At 41.9% G+C, this 21,606-nt stretch overlaps 1 protein-coding gene across 1 annotated transcript in view; it reads right to left on the minus strand.

The window, feature by feature from the left end:
• The window catches only part of LOC106087128 (uncharacterized), a 632,434-nt gene that overhangs the window by 426,370 nt on the left and 184,458 nt on the right, over nucleotides 1-21,606 (minus strand). Inside the window, exons 6-8 of the mRNA XM_059365898.1 lie at nucleotides 1,589-1,771; nucleotides 808-1,538; nucleotides 464-746 (exon numbers count right to left, since the gene is read on the minus strand). Coding sequence (XP_059221881.1) covers nucleotides 464-746; nucleotides 808-1,538; nucleotides 1,589-1,771 — 1,197 coding nt within the window. The remainder of the gene's footprint in view (nucleotides 1-463; nucleotides 747-807; nucleotides 1,539-1,588; nucleotides 1,772-21,606) is intronic.

Here is a 21,606-nt window from a genome sequence, read left to right on the forward strand (position 1 = left end):
CTATTTTCAAATGATAAAAAGGTAACTATGGCCAAAAAATGGCCCATATTCTTGAACAACTTTTTTATTCCATCTTATGTTTTAATTTGAAATGTATATAGCGCAAATTGTTTCTTATTTTCTCCAATTTGATAAATTGTTAACGGTTTGAAATAACAGCAGACAAAATATTTACTAAAATCAAATAACTGGCGACAACAATTTTCAAAAAAAAAACGCAGTAATATATAGGAAATACCTTAACTACTGTTTAGATATTAAAATTTGTCTAAGTGTATCTTTCAAGGGTTAAACTTAATTTTAATTTAAAATCAGCATACAGTGTTTGCTGATATAAGCAAACTTATTTTTCTCGGTGCAGGGTTTGAAAAATATAATTTTTATTTTATCTTATATACAGTTTCACAGTGGTCAACGTAAAAAGGAAACAGAGTGCCAGCTCATGTTTTAATTTCGGACTCACCTGCGCCTAAACACTTATTAAGACCGATCGAATCATTCTCAATTTCGTTAAATAAGTTCCTTTCGAGTGTCCGAAAGTGTTTCATAAGATATGAAGACCGCAAGTGTCTTATCTTTATTGATCGTCTTCTTCTGTTCCACCGTAGGCGTGGATGCTGACCTAACAGACATTGAGGCAATTCTAATGGCCTCCATTTCCCACCTACGCAGGTGGCTCCAGGTGGTCCGACATCTAAAACATATCCTTTGTCGCAGTCGTACATGATTTGTTTATTATTAACAATCTGAAAACAAACAGTAGATATTATCAGCTTGATTTTTTTATAAATTATACCTGGGAAATACCTTTTTTACATAGGGTCTGTAATCGTAAAGACCCATATTTCCGACAAGCAAGACTTTTCCATTCGGAATGTATCCAGGAAAAGAACAAAAAACTTCTTGGCAAGATGGAATTTCTCCTGTCCAATTTCCAAACGAGCATGTAAGGACATAATCATTAGGATCGATTATATCTTTCCCATCTGAGCTAACAAGCTTGAATCCATCTTTACATTTAAATCTCGCCTTCATCCCGTGCTCAGTTTTAGGAGCCAAGACCATGCCATGTTTTGGAGGTTTTGGCATATGTTTGCATCTGGCAGGAACACACCTGGGGATTATACTCCATGTTCCGTTGTGACATTTAGGGGGGCTCAAAAGCGATACCGGAAACTCATAATTTAAATCACATCGTACATCCAAAGCAGTGCCGTGTTTTACTTTCTCTACATTTCCGAATGGCTGTTGAGGCGCTAATTGAGTTGTAGGTGTTGTTATTACCGTTCCATTCTCATCAGTTGTAATCTCAATCGGAACAACAAAACCTTGCGATATGGCTGGAACCACACAAGGTGCCAAACATTCTGGCAACTGGTTTCGCCAACGCCCATCAATCTGGCATACACTTGACGACTGACCCTTCATTAGCATATCTGGCTGACAACGAAAGATTATACTAGCTCCCAAACCAGTACCAGCTTCTACATTCTCGATCCAGCCGTTAAAAAGCACACCCGGATGACCGCAATTAATTTCTGCAATTTCAATAGTTTAATTTGAGGCAGTGTCTCAAATGTTATCTCACCTTTACATGTGGGCAGTAATCCACTCCATTTTCTATCTGCACCGCAACGGCTTGAGCTCTCACCAACTAATGTGTATCCATAACGACATTCATAACTGACAACTGAGTTGTAAGCCAAAGTTGTAAATGTGGCTTTTCCATTTTTGGGATTCTCAGGCGTAGGGCAAACAACTGATGTAACCACTAAAAAATTTCAAAATTAAAAATGTTGATATCTTCTTGATAAGCAGAAAGCGAATTGTATGCTATCCCATAAGAAACAAATCTTTTAAGTTAACAATAAGATCAGCACACACCGGTTCCGAATTGTTTTTACTGATCAAAACTGCGTAACTTTCCAACAGATGGAGATGTTCGTCCGTTCGTCCATAACCTACTATAGCTTCTATATTAACCGATCTCTCTATTTGACTTTTTGGGCGCCTACAGAAAGCTATTTTCATCCAAATACAGGGTACGCCAGTAAAACTAACCAATTTGAGAGATAAGCTTCCAGGCCCCAAGTTTATTTCTCTCTTCACTCAGTTTTTATCATACTCTGGTCTAGGGAGCTGCAGGATTTCGCTATCGAAAGCTTCTTTTCTAACGATCGCTCACTTGTTGCCACGCAACTTGCCTTCCGCCTGCCTGAAGACGCGGTAGTTTTTCCAGTGACTAGACTCACTATCACATTTCCGGCTACGTCAACAAGCCAACATGCGTTATTGGAGTGGTGTAAATCCTCAAGAACTACTCAAGAACAATATTCCCAACGCCATTGCCAACATACCAATTCATATGCTGCAAAGAGTGGACACGAATTTCCAAAATCGACTTAATCAGTCTATGCGTAATGGGGTCGCCATTTACTCGATGCCATTTTCAAGACTGTGTGAAAAAATTGGTACATTTTATTCTCAAATAAAAAAGAATTAATACAATAACCTAAGTACTTTTGTTTTTACTGACCTTTCAAATAAGTCAGTTTCTCTGGCGCACCCTGTATATTAAAAATGCATGCATTGCTCGAACTTTCATTATCCTTTTTATGCCCACCACCAAAGGCGAATACAAATTTGCCCATGAACATTCCATTAAGGAACTTCTCACATATCAATGAGTATTGTCCTATTCAAGTTTAAGCTCCCTTATTATTGAGCTTACACTTTTTATAGCCGAGTCCGAACGGCGTGCCGCAGTGCGACGCCTCAATGTGGAGATGTTTTTACATGGTTGCCAGTTTTTCTAGTGCCATACCACCGCCCAAATTTTTTTCTGATGTTCTTGTCAGAATTAGAACCCAGGCATTTAGGGTCACAAGGGGACTTGCTAACCTCTGCGCTACGGTGGTCTCCGTCCGAAGGATGGGGTATATTCATTTTGTTATTCCGTTTGCAACACATCGAAATATCCATTTCCGATCCTAAAAAGTATATATATTGTGGATCGTCGTAAAAATCCAATGCAATCATTTCATTTCATCTGTCTATCGAAATCACGCTACGGGGTTTAAAAATGGAGGTAACCAGCTGAATCTTTATGTTCGACGATGGGCTACGTCGGACTATATCTTGATATAGCCTTCATATAGACCGATCAACCGATTTAAGGTCTTAGGTCCATTTATTATCCGATTTCGCTGAAATTTGGCACAGTGACCTACGTTAGGCCTTTTGACCATAAGGTTCCAACCGGTCTATATTTGGATATAGCTGTCATATATACCGTTCTCCTGATTTCGCTGGAATTTGGCAAAATGAGATGTGTTAGGTTCTAAGGATCATTTCATATTTCGATATAGCTGCCATATAGACCGATATCCCGATTTTAGGTCTAGGGCCCATAAAGGCGTATTTATTATCCGATTTCACTAAATTTTAATACAGTGAACTTTGTTAAGCTTCTTGACATCATTTCCTTACACTAGTACTTGGACGAAGACCTGCAATACTTGTCATAAAAACTTAAATTATATATTTTTCCAGAGTTGTTAATGTCGGATGGAACAGTGATGAAACAGGAAGACGGTAAAGCATACCTGGCATTACTTTTTATGCATTTCGACCCTTCGACATCACCACCCACGTCGGGGCTGTATCAGCTTTTGAGAAAAGCAAAACAGACTGGAAATGAGGTACTAATAGGGTACGATGCGAACGCTCTCTACGCTTCGTGGGGGAATACGAACAATGATAAGCGAGGCCAGTCCCTGGCAGGATACTAACGACCTAATCGTCACCTAACCGCAAAAAGATGGAAGTGGCAAAATCAAAACTTAAGAGGAGAAGGTTTTTAGTTAATAAATCATAGCATAACTTAGATTGAAATGTACTTTTGATATATGTACTAGCTGGACAGGGCCGTTCCGCTGCGCCTTCTTTCACTCTCTTATTTTATCTGAGCTCCATATTGGCACGGTCAGCAAAAAAGTTCTGTTTGGGTGTGCTTTCAGAATTTTTGTCCCAGTGTGGATATCATATTGGTGCTCTACTCCCAAATTTCTTTCATTTGAGGCTTACATTGCTTTGGTCGGTAAATTTGTCCGCTATGGGGATGAGGTGTACCCCCATGTATCAGATTCGAGGTAAGAGGAGGGTCCGCCCATTAAAGTTTGGATGTTAGATCTACTTTATTTCCTTGGTTTGGGTGTTGAATTGTATTCAGATTCATACTCTACTCTCAAAAACCACATTTGAGCTACATTTTGCTATTGTCGGTATATATGTGTTCAGGGGGAGTTTATGAGATGAGTCGTCCCTAAAACACTTGGCCATAAAACAGATATCAGATTTGAGTCCCTTTTTGCCATAATCCACAAATATGTTCAGGTTAAAGTGTATATAGGGTGGGGGATCGGCACTTAGCCCAGAAAAAATTTCCTTTTATTTGAGCCACAATTGCAATTGTGTAAGGGGGAGTTTATGGGATGAGACTACCCCCAAACACTTGGTTTCAAAATTGGATATCAAATTCGTTTTCTCCTATCTAATACGTTTTATTTGAGCCCCTTATTGCCATAGTACGCAAATATGGCCGGATTGAAGGGAATTTAGAGGGCGGACCTTGAAATAATATCAGCATCGTGCTAGAGCAAGATTTTGTTTGAGCCCCGTAATGTCAAGCGTTTTGAAGGTGCTGATTACGATATTCAGGGCTACGGGTCTCGTTCAGATCCAAACTCATTAATTTTTTTGTATTGGTTATCCACATTAAAAATCATATTTTCAAACTACCACCAGGGGAAGCACATTTGTAAAGATCCGCAGGTTCTCCTTTCTATCCCAAATTTAGGGTAAAAATGTACTCCACTACCAAAGACCTTTTATTGCTCTCCCATTCTATCCATGACAGTTCATGAATTGGCAGGTGAGGGTCGGTCCCACCAATGCTAATACTCAAAAGACAATTTATTTGAGTCCTTTAATGTCGCAATCCACATGTCCTGCTGAACGGCAGAACGTGACGCAGATACTTGAATTCTTATATCAATATTGGATTCAAACTCTACTGTAATAGAACTTTCGTTTAATTCCCATATTATCCCGATCGAACTACACGTCTTATTGAAGCGAATTAGGTGGGTGGGCAGGTCAAAGACTCTGTCCCAAATGTGTATATCGGATAGGTAGTCAACTCTCAAAGACCTTTCGTTTTATAACCCTTTTGTGATGTTGGACATTCATACCCGCATTTGGGGTTGGAGAGGCCTCGTAGGCACCTTGGACAGAATTCTCATAACAGACGTGTACCCAACTTGCAAACACCTTTCATTTGATACCCATATTATCCCAATCGGATAATATGACCTGTTAATGGGTTTTGATAGGTGGGGGCGCCTCAGATATTAAGGAATAAATTTCTGTATCAGTTTTTACTACACTTTTAAATACCTTTCATTTGATATCCATATTGTCCCAACCGGTAAATATGTCCTGCTGGGGGGTCGGTAAACATGTCCGATCGGGTGGGTTTTGAGATGGGGCGTCTCCCTCAGGTTAGTTGACCCCAAAATTTTGTACCAATCTCGTGTTTTTGGGGAAACATGAGCTGGCATATAAAATTTCCCTTAAATCGGTGGACGCATCTCCGAGATCTGGCGTTTTTGAAAATGATTGTATGGGGGAGGGTCCGTCCCCCCTTTGGGTATCAAAAAATGTAGTACCCTATTTTCATCGGGGCCCAAACTCTACCATCTGTGAAAATTTCATGGAAATCGGTTCAGCAGTTTTTGAGTCTAAACGGAACAGACAAACAAAGAAATAACTAACAAAGCGCAACAATTTCATTTTTATATAAAAGAGAAGAAGAAGATCATGTCTTTGGCTGACGCATTTAGTTATAAACAAGTAAAAGCGTTCTAAGTTCGGCCGGGCCGAATCTTATATACCCTCCACCATGGATCGTATTTGTCGAGTTCTTTTCCCGGCATCTCTTCTTAGGCAACAAAGGGTATAAGAAAAGATTTGATCTGCTTTTAGAGCGATATCAAGATATGGTCCGGTTTGGACCACAATTAAATTATATGTTGGAGACCTGTGTAAAATGTCAGCCAATTCGAATAAGATTTGCGCCCTTTGGGGGCTCAAGAAGTAAAATAGAGAGATCGATTTATATGGGAGCTGTATCGGGCTATAGACCGATTCAGACCATAATAAACACGTACGTTGATGGTCATGTGAGAATCCGTCGTACAAAATTTCAGGCAAATCGGATAATAATTGCGACCTCTTGAGGCTCAAGAAGTCAAGATCCCAGATCGGTTTATATGGCAGCTATATCAGGTTCTGAACCGATTTGAACCTTATTTGACACAGTTGTTGAAAGTAAGAATAAAATACGTTACGCAAAATTTCATTCCAATCGGATAAGAATTACGCCCTCTAGAGGCTCAAGAAGTCAAGACCCAAGATCGGTTTATATGGCAGCTATATCAAAACATGGACCGATATGGCCCATTTACAATACCAACCGACCTACACTAATAAGAAGTATTTGTGCAAAATTTCAAGCGGCTAGCTTTACTCCTTCGGAAGTTAGCGTGCTTTCGACAGACGGACATGGCTAGATCGACATAAAATGTCGCAACGATCAACGATATATACTTTATGGGGTCTCAGACGAATATTTCGAGTAGATACAAACTGAATGGAGAAATTAGTATACCCCCCATCCTATGGTAGAGGGTAAAAAATGTTATTCTTTAAATAAAGATAATGGTAGTTTTGGCACTTACATCTTTTTTGCTGTCACAGTAATTTTGAGCTAAGTGCAATTAATACCATAGTTTGAAATTAAGCTAGAAGTCTCTCCCGATTTAGGGCCGATTTTTGTTTATAAAGCTGTCGTATAGACTGATCAGCGATTAAAAAGAGTAAGAATGGGCCCAAATTGTACTTAATACCGGATATCAACGAAGTTTGAAATTGTAAGTTGTTTTTGACACCTCAAAACACCTGCCCGTTATAGTCTAGATCGGAACGTTACATCATATACTAGCTGAATAAATATATATCGATTTTTCGAACAATAATTTTGTGTTATAAAATATGCTTTTTTATCAGATTTCGGCTTGACTGAAATTGACGTGTTGTTAATAGCTCTTCTTTGTTTTAATAGCATTTATAATCGGGAATTTCTCGCGGACTGAAGTGACCGAAACAGGAACAATCCACTCCCATCGTCCTTAATATACCAAATCCATAATCTTCCCCCCAATTTGTTTAATTTTAAAGAAACGATATGTGGCGTACGGCGATGTTGGCTTGCATATGCGCAACAAAAAACCTTCTGCAGTGGAGCTGTATGAAAATTAAAACGTGTTCAAAATTATTACTGACATCTTCGAAATTAGCAACAATAGTGTTTTCTCATTTGGACTATTTTTGTCTAAGTTCATAACATTGGTGGTGGACTGGGTAATTTGTCGAAGAACACCGCTGATGAAGGGATGGAACCCCCCAAATTTGTTAATACATTTTGGTTGAGATCCAAATGGTGTTTTTATTAATAAATAGTATCATCCAAGTTTGTCAACTAATAAATAAGTTGGACAAACATGGGTTTGGTTAGTTACCCCTGTGGTAAAATGTCAATCAAAACTAACTGATCTTGAACGCATAGACAACAGAAAGAACTATGAAAAAAACTTTTTATTTCCAAAGCCACTACGCTTTTATAAAAAAATAGATTTCTAAGTATTTTATGACTGATGACAATGGTATAATACTTCTAAGGCCTAAGGATCCGAACCAGCTATGCATATGGACTAATAGGGTCTTGCATATGGCATATGACATGGCTGGACCCAGAGAAGACTGAAATATACCTGTTCATGAGGAAGACGAAGGTGGGCCAATTTAACGCACCACGTTTGCTCAATAAGACGATTTTGATATCTGACAAGGTCAAATACTTAAATACTGATCTTGGACAGGAAACTGAATTCGAGGTGTCACATTCAGGAGCGTACTGAGATTGGACCCATACTTACATACGGTTCAGTAGTTTGGTGGACTGCTATGGAGAAAAAGTGCAACATAAAGACCTTACAACAGGTTCAGAGAACAAGTTGTCGTGTCATAGGCGGAGCGATGAGGAACACGCCCAGTAGGGCATTGGAGAATATTTTAAATATCCGACCCACAAGCTCAATTATGTAAAATCGGTGCGGAAAGTGATAACATGTGTAAGCCATGCGGGAAAAAGGATGAAACGTTGGAGCGTTCCCTTTGTCATTGCCCGGTTTTCGCATTCAGCAGATACCGCCACTTAGGTGGGGACACAATACCAGACATGAACCAAATTAGGGGTTTGGTATTGAAAACAATTAAGGATTTTGTAAGTAGCTCAGAATTTCTAACTTAAAATTTTCTTTTTAGTGGTTACTTTTAGTTTCAGAGCGGACAACAAGCCGATTACTGGTTTAGGTGTATGTCCATAGTGGCATGGGGCGGATTATTATATGCACCCTCTATTCAAACTAACCTAACCTAACCTATTATGTCCATTTAGCGAAGAAAGTGTATTTTAATTACTTTGATATAAAACGACATCTGCTTCCAAAAGTAGTAGGCTTGTCACGAGCGTTTTTTCATCTGGGATATAACTTTAAAAAAAAAATGTTCTTCGATAATAGAGATCAAGGCATGATTCAACTCTGTTGGCTTGCTGCGCAGTGGCGTGGTCTCTTGAGCCTGGTTATCGTCTCGAAACAATAGAAATTCATGCTGGTTTCCTTTAGCCACATACAAAACTCAATTGCACACTGCAAATAAAAACATCCTGGAAGTGCAGCATGAACCAAATGTCGATAAAAGAAAATAACAGTGACCGATATTAATGTCACAGGAGTGCACTTCTCCCTCCCAATTGGTGCGCCTATGGTAACTCACGCACTCTTAACCTTCTAACGTTACCCCTACTCACTCACATCAAACCTCTTACGTTAACCTTCATTTTTGCTTGGAAAAAAATCAAAATTCCATATTAAATTCGTGATACATTTTAATAGTTATGATAATAAAGACAAAAAGCAAGGGTATTAAGAGAACATTTGTTGTTACATTATTAATAAGAGAGCAATCTTTCAGTTATTGGAATTCCACTAAAGACAAACAAACCACTCTTATATGGTAAACCTGAGGAATTTCTTATTTCTACATACAACTTCAATAAGAGCTCATAATGAGGGGTGTGTTGACTGATGAACGCAGCGATGCTGCAGGTGATGTTGACGGCATTGACGATATTGGCATAAGACAAAATTAAGCCTTGAAAATTCCCGCAATCTTAGGATGCCTACTGGCCTGTTTTCTTGTGGATTGTATATACAGTTTATGGGAACTTTATGAAAACAGCATAAAGTTCTTGCTTTTAGTCTTTTTGTTTTGTTGTGCTTTTCTTGGAAGAAGTTTGTTTTGATTTGTTTGGCTTTCCTTGGTAATCTCCGTAAAATCAGATTACAGGCTGTAAGTCCTTTTGTTTTAATACATCAACGAAAACATGGAATTTTAATGCTGTGGGGACCTGTCACATAACCGTGCCAATATCTAAATTCCAAAGTTTGCCAAATGTTGGCTGGAATTTTGTTACTGGAAGTCGTTCGCGTACTTTATTTGCAAGCAGAAGAGAGCGCGAGAGAGAGCAAATTTTGACAGTTAGGAAATGGAGAACCCGCAAATTTCTACTGGGACGTTTTTTGCCAGCAGAAATTTGCAACTTTGAACAGATGTTGTGTAAAGGTCAGCTGTTTTATGAAAAGCAGCCGTTACATAAAAATAAAAAAAGGCAGAACACAAGTAAAAAATATAAATATTGCTTATTAGTAATTATTAAATTTGTTTCATTTTTATTTCGGTTGGGATAGGTTAGGTTAGGTTGAAAAGAGGGTGCAGATTTTAATCCGCCCCATGCCACTATGGACATACTTTTTGTGCGCACTAAAAACTATAAAGGTACCTCTAAAAAGAAAATTTTAAGTTAAGAAATCCGTGCTACTTACAAAATTCTTAATGGTTCTCAATGCCACTCCCCTAAGTTGGTTCATGTCTGATATTGTGTCTCCGCCTAAGCACCGGTATCTGTTGGACGCGAAAGCCGGGCAATGACAAAGGAAATGCTCCAACGTCTCATCATCTTCCCCGCATGCCCTACACATGCTATCACTTGCCACACCGATTTTACATAGGTGAGCTCGTAGTCCTATGTCATTTCATTGTTATTTACTTTTAATGACGACTCATGGCAGCAGCTAGTGTTCAGGTACAGAAAATTCGACAAATGAAGTTGTCATTTTACCTCAAGTCGGTTGTTCTACATTGTGGCTGGTACTATGTTTGTTTTGTGCAACATTTTTTCGTGATTACTTTTTTTAGATAATAGGTTTTGAAGAACAAAAACTTGCTGATTTCACTCAGTAGGACATTTCCTCATTACTTATGAAAACATTTTCTTAAAAGAATTACATATGTTTTCATTGAGATTTTAGTAGTGGTATTGTTTCAAAAAGGTAACGGTGAAAAATATGAGTTTTCAACTGTGAAAAACGCATATAGTCCAGCCCTTGGAAGTTAAGTGCAAAATGTGCAGAATTATTTGGAAAATCTTGACAAATTAAAACATTGTTTCCTTCCAGACACCAAGAAAAGAGCAATTATCGGTTTCTTAAGCGTCCAAGGTGTCTTTGACAGCACAACAAGTGTACTTTTGTATACGGTGATGGCATGTAAAGCAGTTGTAGTCCTATGCAGCCTTCGAAATTGTCCAAATATCGGGTACTATAATAGTGTTCAGACGAGCTGTGGACAGTTGTAAGGTAATCGACTCCAGGCAGATCCAGATTGTTCAGCTTCAGTGTAGGTTCTGTCTGGAACCAACGTTTTGCCCGACTTGGCGCCACAGATGTCATTTGTAGCTTCGTGTACGGTTGTTGTTGTTGTTGTAACAGTGTGTTGTAAGACTCTATCGGGCCAATGAAAGACTCTATCGGGCCAATGAAAGACCCCATCGCGCCAATGAAATACTCCATCGGGCCAATGCGGTACGTACAACCGGCCGGCTGCCATGGGATTGCACGGTAATTTGTGATGGCTGTCCAGCGGCACGGAGATCACGAATATACGAATGGCTCCCCTTCTAGCCTTTGCACTCTCGGGTCAATAAAAAAAATTGCTTGTAGGAAGCAAATAAAAAACCAACCAAAACAAAAATCAGCTGTTTTTCTGCAAATTTTCATTGGAATGTCGTTCGCATACTTTTGCTTGCAAATTTTTTAAAGAGAGTAAAATGGCTCTTACTCTCCTGCAAAGTTTTACTGGAAAAGTACGCGAACAGATCTAATGTTGGCAGCTGTAAACAAGGTCAATTTTCACACTTGCAAATTCTGTAGTTCGTTTTTTTCCTTTGACTCAACTTTACTTGAGCATTAACCGTTTTTTTACAACTGTGGCGATTGTATGCCGGTTATTTTTCTTCTTTCTTCTGTATGTGGCCGACCGTTATTTGCAAAAGCATGTAACAGACTGTCGTTTCTTTTTGCCACCTACAAAGAAAACACTATCTGTCTCGTCAAGAAAATTGCATCTTCTCTTTCTTAATATCTGGTGATTCCTTGTATCTATTCAATAATGGTATATACAAACCTGTTCTAATAGTCAAATGATTTTAAGAAGAAAAAGATGATATAAAATATATGCAAATGAAATACGAAAAGACCTCGAGCTTGAATTTAAGAACAGCAAAATTGAATACAACAGTCTATTATAAAGTTAACAATATTTTATATTTTATTCGAAAAAATGTAGAGAATTGTTTTTTTTTTTTTTTTTTTTTGGTTAAACCTTTGATAATACTTTGTCCGGAGCCTAGATAATTTTCTCGACTCCGGGCAGCCCTGGTCCTGGAAGATTAATGTGGGTTTATTTGAATATTAGATACGCACTGCACTTCCAAAGAATTAAAATTTGAGACCAATATAGTCCCGGTCGGCCAATATACCCTTTGGCTTTTGGCGGTTTGCTTGGGGATGAGCCGCCACTCAGATACTTAAGCCTACATTTAAACACCCAATTCGTACTCTACTTCCAAATATAAAACGTTTTATTATGATAACCTCCACACTTTTTGCAGTTATTGCCTAATTTGTGTAAGGTTCTCGTGTCTGGCGAAGATAATGTACGTGCCCGTAGCAGACACAGAATTTATCTACAAAAATTAAAATGACACTAACATTAAAATAGTTTTTGTTCTAACATCATAGCGGCTTGGATAGTCGACACAAAATTTTAACAGAAGGGGGAAAAGTCGTAAACTATCGGTTTCTATTAAAAACTGAAAATCTCAAAATTCGGCACTTACATATTTCCGGCAGTTAGGGCACGTAATAACACTGACTTCCTGTGCCTCGAGTCACTCACTTCAGAGTAGTGGAACAAGCAGTTAATATTGGCAACACAGCTACCTTTGTAGGCGGTTTAAGATTTTACAATATGTTTGGAAAATCTAACCAGAGGGTTTCCACAGGTACTATAGTCACAGGTTCTGTGACTAAACAAGGTTTAGAATAGCACGGCCAGCGCCAAACCCGATAAGCTTCCATAATAAGTTCAAAACCAACTGGACAAATTCGAAAGATTACTCAGAAGAAAACGTGGGCAAGATAATTTAGATTGTCCAAGAATAGAAGAGGTCCGCAGACTTTATAACAGAGCACGTAGTAAAAAAGCGGAAGTTTATTGAGATGTGTACCACACACGACTCAAAGATGAAAAAGTTTGTCTCAAAAACGCATGAAACGTTAGTAGACGACATACGAGTGAGTGCAGAGAAAACGGAGGACATGTTGAGGATTTTGATGAAACCGCATTTTCACAGGATACGACGGGACTCATGGAGATACCGAAATCGTGGAATAATCAGGTTGATCATTTTATAATTTGTTGTAAAGGAAGCCCTGAGGAGCTTCAAACCATTTAAATCACCCATTTCCGACGTTATTACCGAAGAAGGCAGACTATCTAGGGCCCCATCTGGCCACTATTCTCACGGCGTTCCTAGGTCTTGCATATACTCCGAAAGCCTGGCAGGAGGCAAAGGCCGGCAAGGCAAGATATGCGACACTAAAGGCCTACAGACCTATAAGCCTTACTTCCTTCCTACTCAAAACCATGTAACGTATTGATAAAGAGTAGGACACCCAGCGAACTGCTCAAATACAAACAGCACACCTATTTGACATAGGAAGCTCGGTGGATGAAATAGATGAATCCTTTGATGCTAAGACGTACACATTGGAGATAGGCATTGAAATCGAGGGTGCATTCAACAGTGTGTGGACCGACACACTGATCCAATCCAATACAAATGTTTCGCTGTTCCTCCTCTATCCCTCAAATTTGACTCCAGACTCCGCGTCTTTTATTTGGTTTCGCCGTTAGCGATTTAGCGGTATAGACTCTTACGCTAACGAAGCTTTTTTCTGTTGTTATTTTTTAAAAATAATGTTTTTTTCTGATTTAAGCTAGAAAATATAGGAAAGCTCTTTAGGTACCCCTAATAGGGAGGCCAATTAGTATGGAAGGAAAATAATCTTAATGGACCCTTAGCGTTTTTGATCCATGGGATAGTACTGGGATTGCAAAAAAGTTCACTAGCCCAAACTACTGAAGCGTACAATCCCATGGCAGCCGGTTGTACGCACCGGATTGACCCGATGGAATCCTCATCGGCAAGGGCTGCCGCCTCAGTGTACGTGTTCGTCTTTTTTTCGTCATGGGAGAGGCACATCCCGGAGTGCCTTCTCCGTACGCTTCTGGTCCGTGCCGGGATTGAAAAGAACCCTGGACCCTGGTTCTGTTCGGTTTGCCAGAACCGCCTTCATCTTCGGTCGGTGTCGGTGAGATGTATGGAGTGGGTACATTTCCGTTCTTGCTCTGGCCTAACTTCGCTACGGGAGTATAGTCATACAGGCTGTGTCGCTAGGTGCTGTGCGAACATAGCCAGCAGTGGGTCACAAGCGTCGCCGTCGTCGCCTTCGGCGTCCTCGTCGTCGGACTATGTGACTCCCCCGATCTCTCCCATACGGCAATTTATGCAACGACAGCATCCTAGCCCTAGTATTGCCAGGCCAGTGCCGGGAAGTGTATGATTTTATGAGTCGGAAAAGCATATCGGTCGCAGCGATCCAGGAGACAAAGCTGACTAACACCTGCAGCTTGCACAGTTGACACGGTTACAATGTGCTACGTAAGCATCGCTCAAGGAATGGAGGTGGGGGATTGGCCTTCGTTATACACCATTCCGTGCAGTATAGACCTATCTCGCCTGCGCTTGACGCTAGTGACCCCTACATGGAATGTATGGGGGTAGCAGTCAGGTCTGGTACTGCCGAGATAGAGATATACAACGTGTATATACCGCCGGTTGGTAGCTGTGTCCCGATTAATGGCCAGGCTTACAACCCCGACATCAGTGGGTTGCAATCTGGCCATAATCGTCTGGTTCTGGGGGATTTTAATGCACATCACACGTCATGGCATTCTCCCCTAGGTAACGACCAGCGTGGCATAGCTTTGGCAGAGCAGATAGATAGCTCCACGTTTTGCACGGTGAATGAGGATGCCCCAACTAGGATTACGAGGAGGTGCAGCAGCTCACCAGACATCTCAATTGCATCCCCTCATCTCCTGAGTGACGTCTCCTGGCAAGCCGTCATCTCTTTGGGGTCAGACCACCTCCCCATAATTCTCACCATCGACCGACCACCCGACTTCATAACCTCTGAGCGCCGGACGTTTATCAATTATAAGAAGGCCGATTGGACTGGCTTCAGAGAGTATCGCCGCTTCAGTGAACTGCCACCCCCCTCTGATGTGCTTGTGGCGAGAGGAAATTCCGAGACATCATTAACGCAGCAGCCGCTCGCTTTATTCCAGCCGGTCGAATACCCCAAGTGCGACCCAATTTCCCGGCGCAAGTAATGGTACTCGCAGACGAGCGTGATGGGATTCGTGCTATGGGCCCCGCTAACCCCAGAATCAGCGAGTTGAATCTGAAAATAAACAGGGTAGTCAACGAACATAAGCGGAATTTGTGGCTGGAACACTTGGAGCAATGTAACTTAGTCACCGGTGCAGGCAAACTGTGGGCCACTGTTTAGTCGCTCTCGAACCCCGGTAGACGGGACGACAGGACCTCAGTCACTTTTGGCGAGATAACCGTGACTGATCCGAAGAGATGCGTCAGGTTGTTCAACTGTCAATTTATTGTGCATCCCGAGAGAGACAGGGCAAGGAGGAGAGCCATTCGCCGTATTCGTGGTCTCCGAGCCGATGAACAGCCATCACAATTTACCGTGGGCGAAGTTACGAATGTCATCCGTGGCGCCAAATCTTCCAAGGCGTTGGGCCCCGACGGAATCTCTACATTGATGCTGACGAATCTGGATTCACCTGGAGTTGAGTACCTTACCACTGTCCTTAACCTGTCATTGAACACTCTTATAGTTCCCGATGTCTGGAAAATGGGCAGAGTGATCCCGCTACTGAAGCCTGGAAAAGACCCGAGTTTGGGGGAGTCGTACAGACCGATCTCCCTTCTCTCACCAGTGGCAAAGACGCTTGAGGCATTACTCCTCCCGAGCCTCGTATGAGAATTTCCATTCGCCGAGCATCAACATGGATTTCGGAGACTGCACAGCACAACAACAGCTTTGCATGCCATCACCACACACATTTGCCGTGGCTTCAATCAACCCAGGCCATGTGATAGGACGGTCCTCGTGGCACTGGACCTATCGAAGGCATTCGACACGATCAGCCATGCCAAATTATTTGAGGACATCGCCAACACGTCCCTCCAGCCAGGCCTGAAACAATGGGTCGCGAATTATCTGTGTGGTCGCCAGTCATTTGTGGAATTTAGGGATAAGAAGTCGAAACACCGTAGAGTGAAACTGGTGGGGTGATATCTCCGGCTCCGTTAAACCTCTACCTATCCTCCATCTCACCCCCTCCAGACGGCATAGAGATCGTATCGACCATCAAGTGTCCAAAAAAACTTGACGTCACATTTGACAGCTCCTACACTTTCTCCCCACATGCCACAGCAATCTGCAATAAAGTCAAAAGTAGAAACAAGGTCCTCAAGTCACTCGCTGGCAGCACTTGGGGTGCAGACAAAGAAACCTTTTTGACCACGTACAAAGCAATTGGCCGGTCTGTGGTAAGTTATGCAGCGCCAGTGTGGTCACGTCAACTTTGTGACACGCAGTGGAATAATATTTAGATCTGTCAGAATGCCGCCCTCCGAACTGCGACGGACTGTCTCCTCAGTTCTCATGTGGACCACCTCCATCAGGAGACAAAGATCCTACCAGTGCGAAGACATACATGCTGTCTAAGCCGATACCTTTCGGGCTGTTATCGCAGATATCATCCAAATCATCATCTTGTGGATAGATACCCACCGCCCAGAAGCCTTAAGGTAGATCTACACGATCTAGAGCGTGAGGTTCAGCGCTACAAGAGAGAACCTCTAGATCAAGCGGGTCTGAACAACATTCATACAGACACGGTAGCAGACGCGTTAATTGGATACCGGGTGAATGTAGTCCTTGGAGAACGACCGCCACCCATTGCACCCGAAGAAATCGACCTCCCCCTGCAAACCAGAGTGGTTCTGGCTCAATTACGTTCCGGCAGATGCAGCCACCTCAATTCCCACAGAGCTAGGATTGATGCTGACGTGCAAGATGTATGTCCCGATTGTAACCAGGGACCGCACGATACACGTCACCTGTTTAACTGCCCGGCCAGACCCACTCGACTCAGACCCAGATCCCTGTGGACGCACCCCATCTTAGTCGCGGAGTTCCTGGGTCTTGACACTCAACAGAATCAAGCAGACGAAAGATAGAACACAATAAACTGCTACAACAACAACAACTGAAGCGTATGTAAGTATTGGTCCAAGCACACTCCTGTAGAGCCAGTGGACTATCCTCGGATTCAGACCCCATTGCGAGCATTCGGCCCGTCTACATAGAGCCCAAAACCTGTGACACCTCGAATTAAGTTTCCTGTCCAAGATCACACCTAAGTATTTGGCCTTGTCAGATATCGAAATCGTCTTATTGAGGAAATGTGGTGCGTTAAATTGGCCCACCTTCGTCTTCCTTGTGAACAGGCATATCTCAGTCTTCTCTCGACTAACATTGAGCCCTCTGTGTCTAGTCCAGTCATATGCCATATGGAAGACCCTATCGGCCTTTGTGAAAAGTCCGTTCGGATCCTTATCCCTTAGAAGTATTATTACATCGTCTGCGTAGCAGACGGGTTCAAATCCCTCCTCAGTCAGCATCCGTAATAGGCCCTTTATGGCTCCCTGTGGCGTGCCCTGTGCCACTTTCTCCCTTATATTTATGCCATGGGACACACAATTTATCCGCCTGTTCCTTAGTATATGGTTTATCCAGTCTCTAAGTACCGGGTCCATCCGGTACTGGTGTAAGGATTGGATCAATGTATCGGTCCGCACATTGTTAAAAGCACCCTCGATGTCAATGCATACCGCCAGTGAGTACGTTTTGTCATCGAAGAATTCTTCTATTTTATGTACAACCTCGTGCAGGGCAGTCTCCACCGACCTTCCCTTGACATAGGCATGCTATTTGTATTTGAGCAGTTCGCTGGATGTCATACTCTTTATCATGGTGCCCACAATACGTGCCATGGTTTTGAGTAGAAACGACGTAAGGATTATGGGTCTGTAGGCATTTGGTGTCACATAACTTGCCTTGCCGGGCTTGGGTATAGACACCACCCTGCCACCTGCCAGGCTTTCGTAGTATATGAAAGTCCTAGGCACACTGTGAAAATTTTGGCCAGACGAAGCGCCAGATAGTATGCCTCTTTCTGTAGTAACGCCGGAAATATTCCATCAGGTCCGGGTGACTTAAATGGTTTGAAGCTCCTCAAGGATTCCTTCACCATAAATTCCATTGTTATAAACTTTCGATCAACGTCATTTTTCCGAGGTTTCGGTGTCTCCGTGAGTCCCTTCGTATCCTGTGGAAACTGGATTTTCATCAAAAGCCTCAACATGTCCCCCGTTGTCTCTGCTCTCACTCCCATATCCCCTACTAAAGTTTGAGTTTGGACATGGGTTTTTGAGATAAACTTTTTTCCTTGGCGGCGTCATTAACGCTGTCTGCAGAAAAGCTTCCAGGAGGCACGTTTTGCCGCTCTGGTAATCTTATTATATCCCTTGAGCCGTGTGTAATACACATCCCAATATACTTCCGCTTTTTTACGACGTGCTCTCTTAAAAATCTGCGGACCCATTCCCAATATTGCGAATCTCCCGGGTCTTCCAGGGTTTTTCTAGGGCGGATTTCCTTTCCCGAAGAGGACAACTATCCCCACCAGTGCAGTCATAATCCTGTTGACATTTTCGTGAAGGTCTTCTATGCTTGGACAATCTAAATTTTCTTGCCCAAGTCTTCTTCTCCGTAGCCTTCCGAATTTTGTCCAGTTGGTTTTCAACTTACTCCGAAAGATTATCGGATTTGGCGCTGGCCGTGCTATTCTTAACCTAATGTAGCGATGGTCAGAGAAAGAGTGTTCCAAAGAGCACATCTTATACCTCCTCCCTAATCCTATTAAAAAAGGTAGCGGTGTTGCCAATATTAAGTGTTATTAGGTCACTAGTATTCAAGAACTCTGCCGGGGCTTGGCCCCGCTTATTAGTGTTGGTACTACCCCACGAGATGTGGTGAGAGTTCGCATCGCACCCTATTAGAACCTCGTTTTCTGCCTGTTTTGCTTTCCTCGCCAGCATTAGCAGCTCCGACGTGGGTGGCGGTGACGGAGAGTTGAAAGGTAGATAAAGTGATGCCAGGTATGCTCCACCGTCTCCCTGTCTCACCGCTGTTGCATCTGACGTTTACAACTCTGGGGAAAATATATAATTAAAACTTTTATGACAAATAACGCTGGTCTTCGGGCGAGTACCAGTGTTAGCATAGAATAATTACTACTTGATATGGTTCTGTCCAGAAACTATGTTCCGGGTCGTCCATGGCTCCTGAATTAAGGCAAAATGAATCTTGCCTTGCTGATTTTCTCCATCAGAGCGTGTGTAGCTGTCTCGCTCCAGTGGATGTTTATCTGGATTACCTCAATCATTGGTCCTCCAGTAAATGGGCATCTTGAGAGTAGGTGATGATCTCATCGTCTGCTCCCTGTTCTTTAAACTAACTGCATTGACTTTCCTGTCACTGTACTGCCTGATGTCATCATTTCAAGTTCTTTGCCTAGTCTAGTCTTCCGACTTTTTATAAATTCGGTAATGGTTCCATCGTCGGGTCCCTGTTCATAAAGCTGTATTGGGTTTCCATTCCCTGTACAGCTTGATGTTCCAATACTAGGATCTTTGCCAATCTTTGCCAATCTTAGCCATCCAAATCTTAAGTAAATGGGCTTCTTGTGATGGTACCATCATCGGCTCCCTGTTCGTTGGGTTGCATTGAATCTCCTGTCGCTGCGCTGCCTAATGTTTCAATATTAAGATTTTTACCTATCCCAGTATTCCGAATCTTTAAGTCGGTGATGGGTCCGACGTCTGGAACCTGTTTGTTAGGCTGTATTGGGTCTCTCGCCACTGGAGTCTTTCCAATATTGAGAGATGCCATGATTGTCTCGTTGTCGGCCCCTTGTTTGTTGAGCGGTGTTGAGTCACCTGCCACTGCACGGCCTGATGTCGCAGAATGAATATTTATGCCTATCCTAGTCTTCCCAATCTTGAAAAAGACAGCTTTGCTCCCGTAGTGCGCAATGCCTTTAGTCTTAGCCAAACTTGTTACGGAGACTAGATCAATGCCAACCACAAAGAGAGTTCCTTCCTCCTTCTCCTCCCTGTGGAAGACCTCACACTTCTCTGCAACCAAACCTTCGTTTTGCTTGCCCAAGAATCCCAACATGCGTTCTGTCGCACATTTACTGCCCCATCCCTTGATGAAGACAGTAACCTTTGTGAGTTAGGGGATATCCATCTTTCTCACCAGGTCGAATCTTGCGCCCTCCCAGGGAACGTGAATACCCCTGACGAGCTGTTTGACATGTTCAAAACTCCGATCGTTAACCAGATCCTCCATTTGGGACCGATGTTCTGGTGGAATCCTACCGGATGCACAGCCGATATTGATGACTGCATAAGTCAGCTCATCTCTGTTGTGCTTCCTTGCCGCTCTGACGTAAGAGGGCGGCTCCTTACCATTCTCAGCGCCCATCTTCCCCTTCCGTGATGGCTGTGGCCTCCTTTTGGAAGTCACAGTCCTCCATCAAAACTCAGGGGCCGTGCGCGCTTCCTTCGTTCCTGTTCCAACTATGGAGTGTTTGGTTGAGACTTCCAACAACTGTTCAAAGTATGGTTCAAATCGGTTTATAACCTGATTTAGCTGCCATATAAACCGATCTTGTATCTTGACTTCTTAAGCCTCTAGAGAGCGCAATACTTATCCGATTTGGCTGGATTTAGCGTGAAGTATGCTGTTATAACTTCCAACAACTGTGCTATGGCTGTCAAATCTTTCCATACCCTGATTTAGCTACCATACAAGCCGATCTTGTATCTTGACTTCTTGAGCCACGAGAGGGCACAATTCTTATCCGATTTGGCTGAAATTTTGTACAACGGCTTCTCCCATGACCTTCAAGATACGTGGCCAAATAGTCTGAATCGATCTATAGCCTATGATAGCTATGATACAGCTCCCAGCACAATTCTTATCGAATGGACAGAAGTATTACACAGTGGCTTCTACAATGTAGACCATTCAACTCATTTATGGTCTGAATCGGACTATAACTTGATATTGCTCCAATAGCATAAAAAATTGTATCCATTATTCTTTGTTTGCCTAAAAAGAGATACCGCGCAATGGTTTTGTTTTTATTTAAATCCATTCCATTTATTTCTAATTTTGTATTCTTCTATTGTTTTCGGTTCATTTGACGCATTTTTGTTAGTTTGTTGTAAACGATCACAGCATCCAGTACACACAAAAATAAATACGCATTTTAAAATATCTGGCGCAAATGCAAGTCTTAGAAATAATTGTTTCGTGTGTAAACTGTGCAGTGCTAAAAAAATATTTTTTTATTTAAGATATAAAAAATATGGATATTCCTGTGGATTCCGCTAGTACAGAAAATGCAGAGATGAAGCCAGAATCATCAGCGTCATCATCAAATCAGAACATATGCCTTCGCAAAACGCATTGACATGCGGTTTAGAAGGTGAATTAGACAATATTTCGCTTCTAACTACAAGCGACATTTTTAAAAATTATTTTTTCTTGGACGCTCATTACAAAAACGGAAATAAATGTTTTCATGCAACACCTTCACCCCACACGTTTGCGTCAAATTGACACAAATTAAATATTGAGGTTATTGAAAAAAATAATATTACGAAATTGGGCAGATTATTGAAAAATTACCGTGAAGCTTGTAAGAGAAAAACAACGTATAATGCTAAACTCA

This window comes from Stomoxys calcitrans, chromosome 3 (genome assembly GCF_963082655.1).
Source record: "Stomoxys calcitrans chromosome 3, idStoCalc2.1, whole genome shotgun sequence".
Classification (NCBI taxonomy): Eukaryota; Metazoa; Arthropoda; class Insecta; order Diptera; family Muscidae; genus Stomoxys; species Stomoxys calcitrans.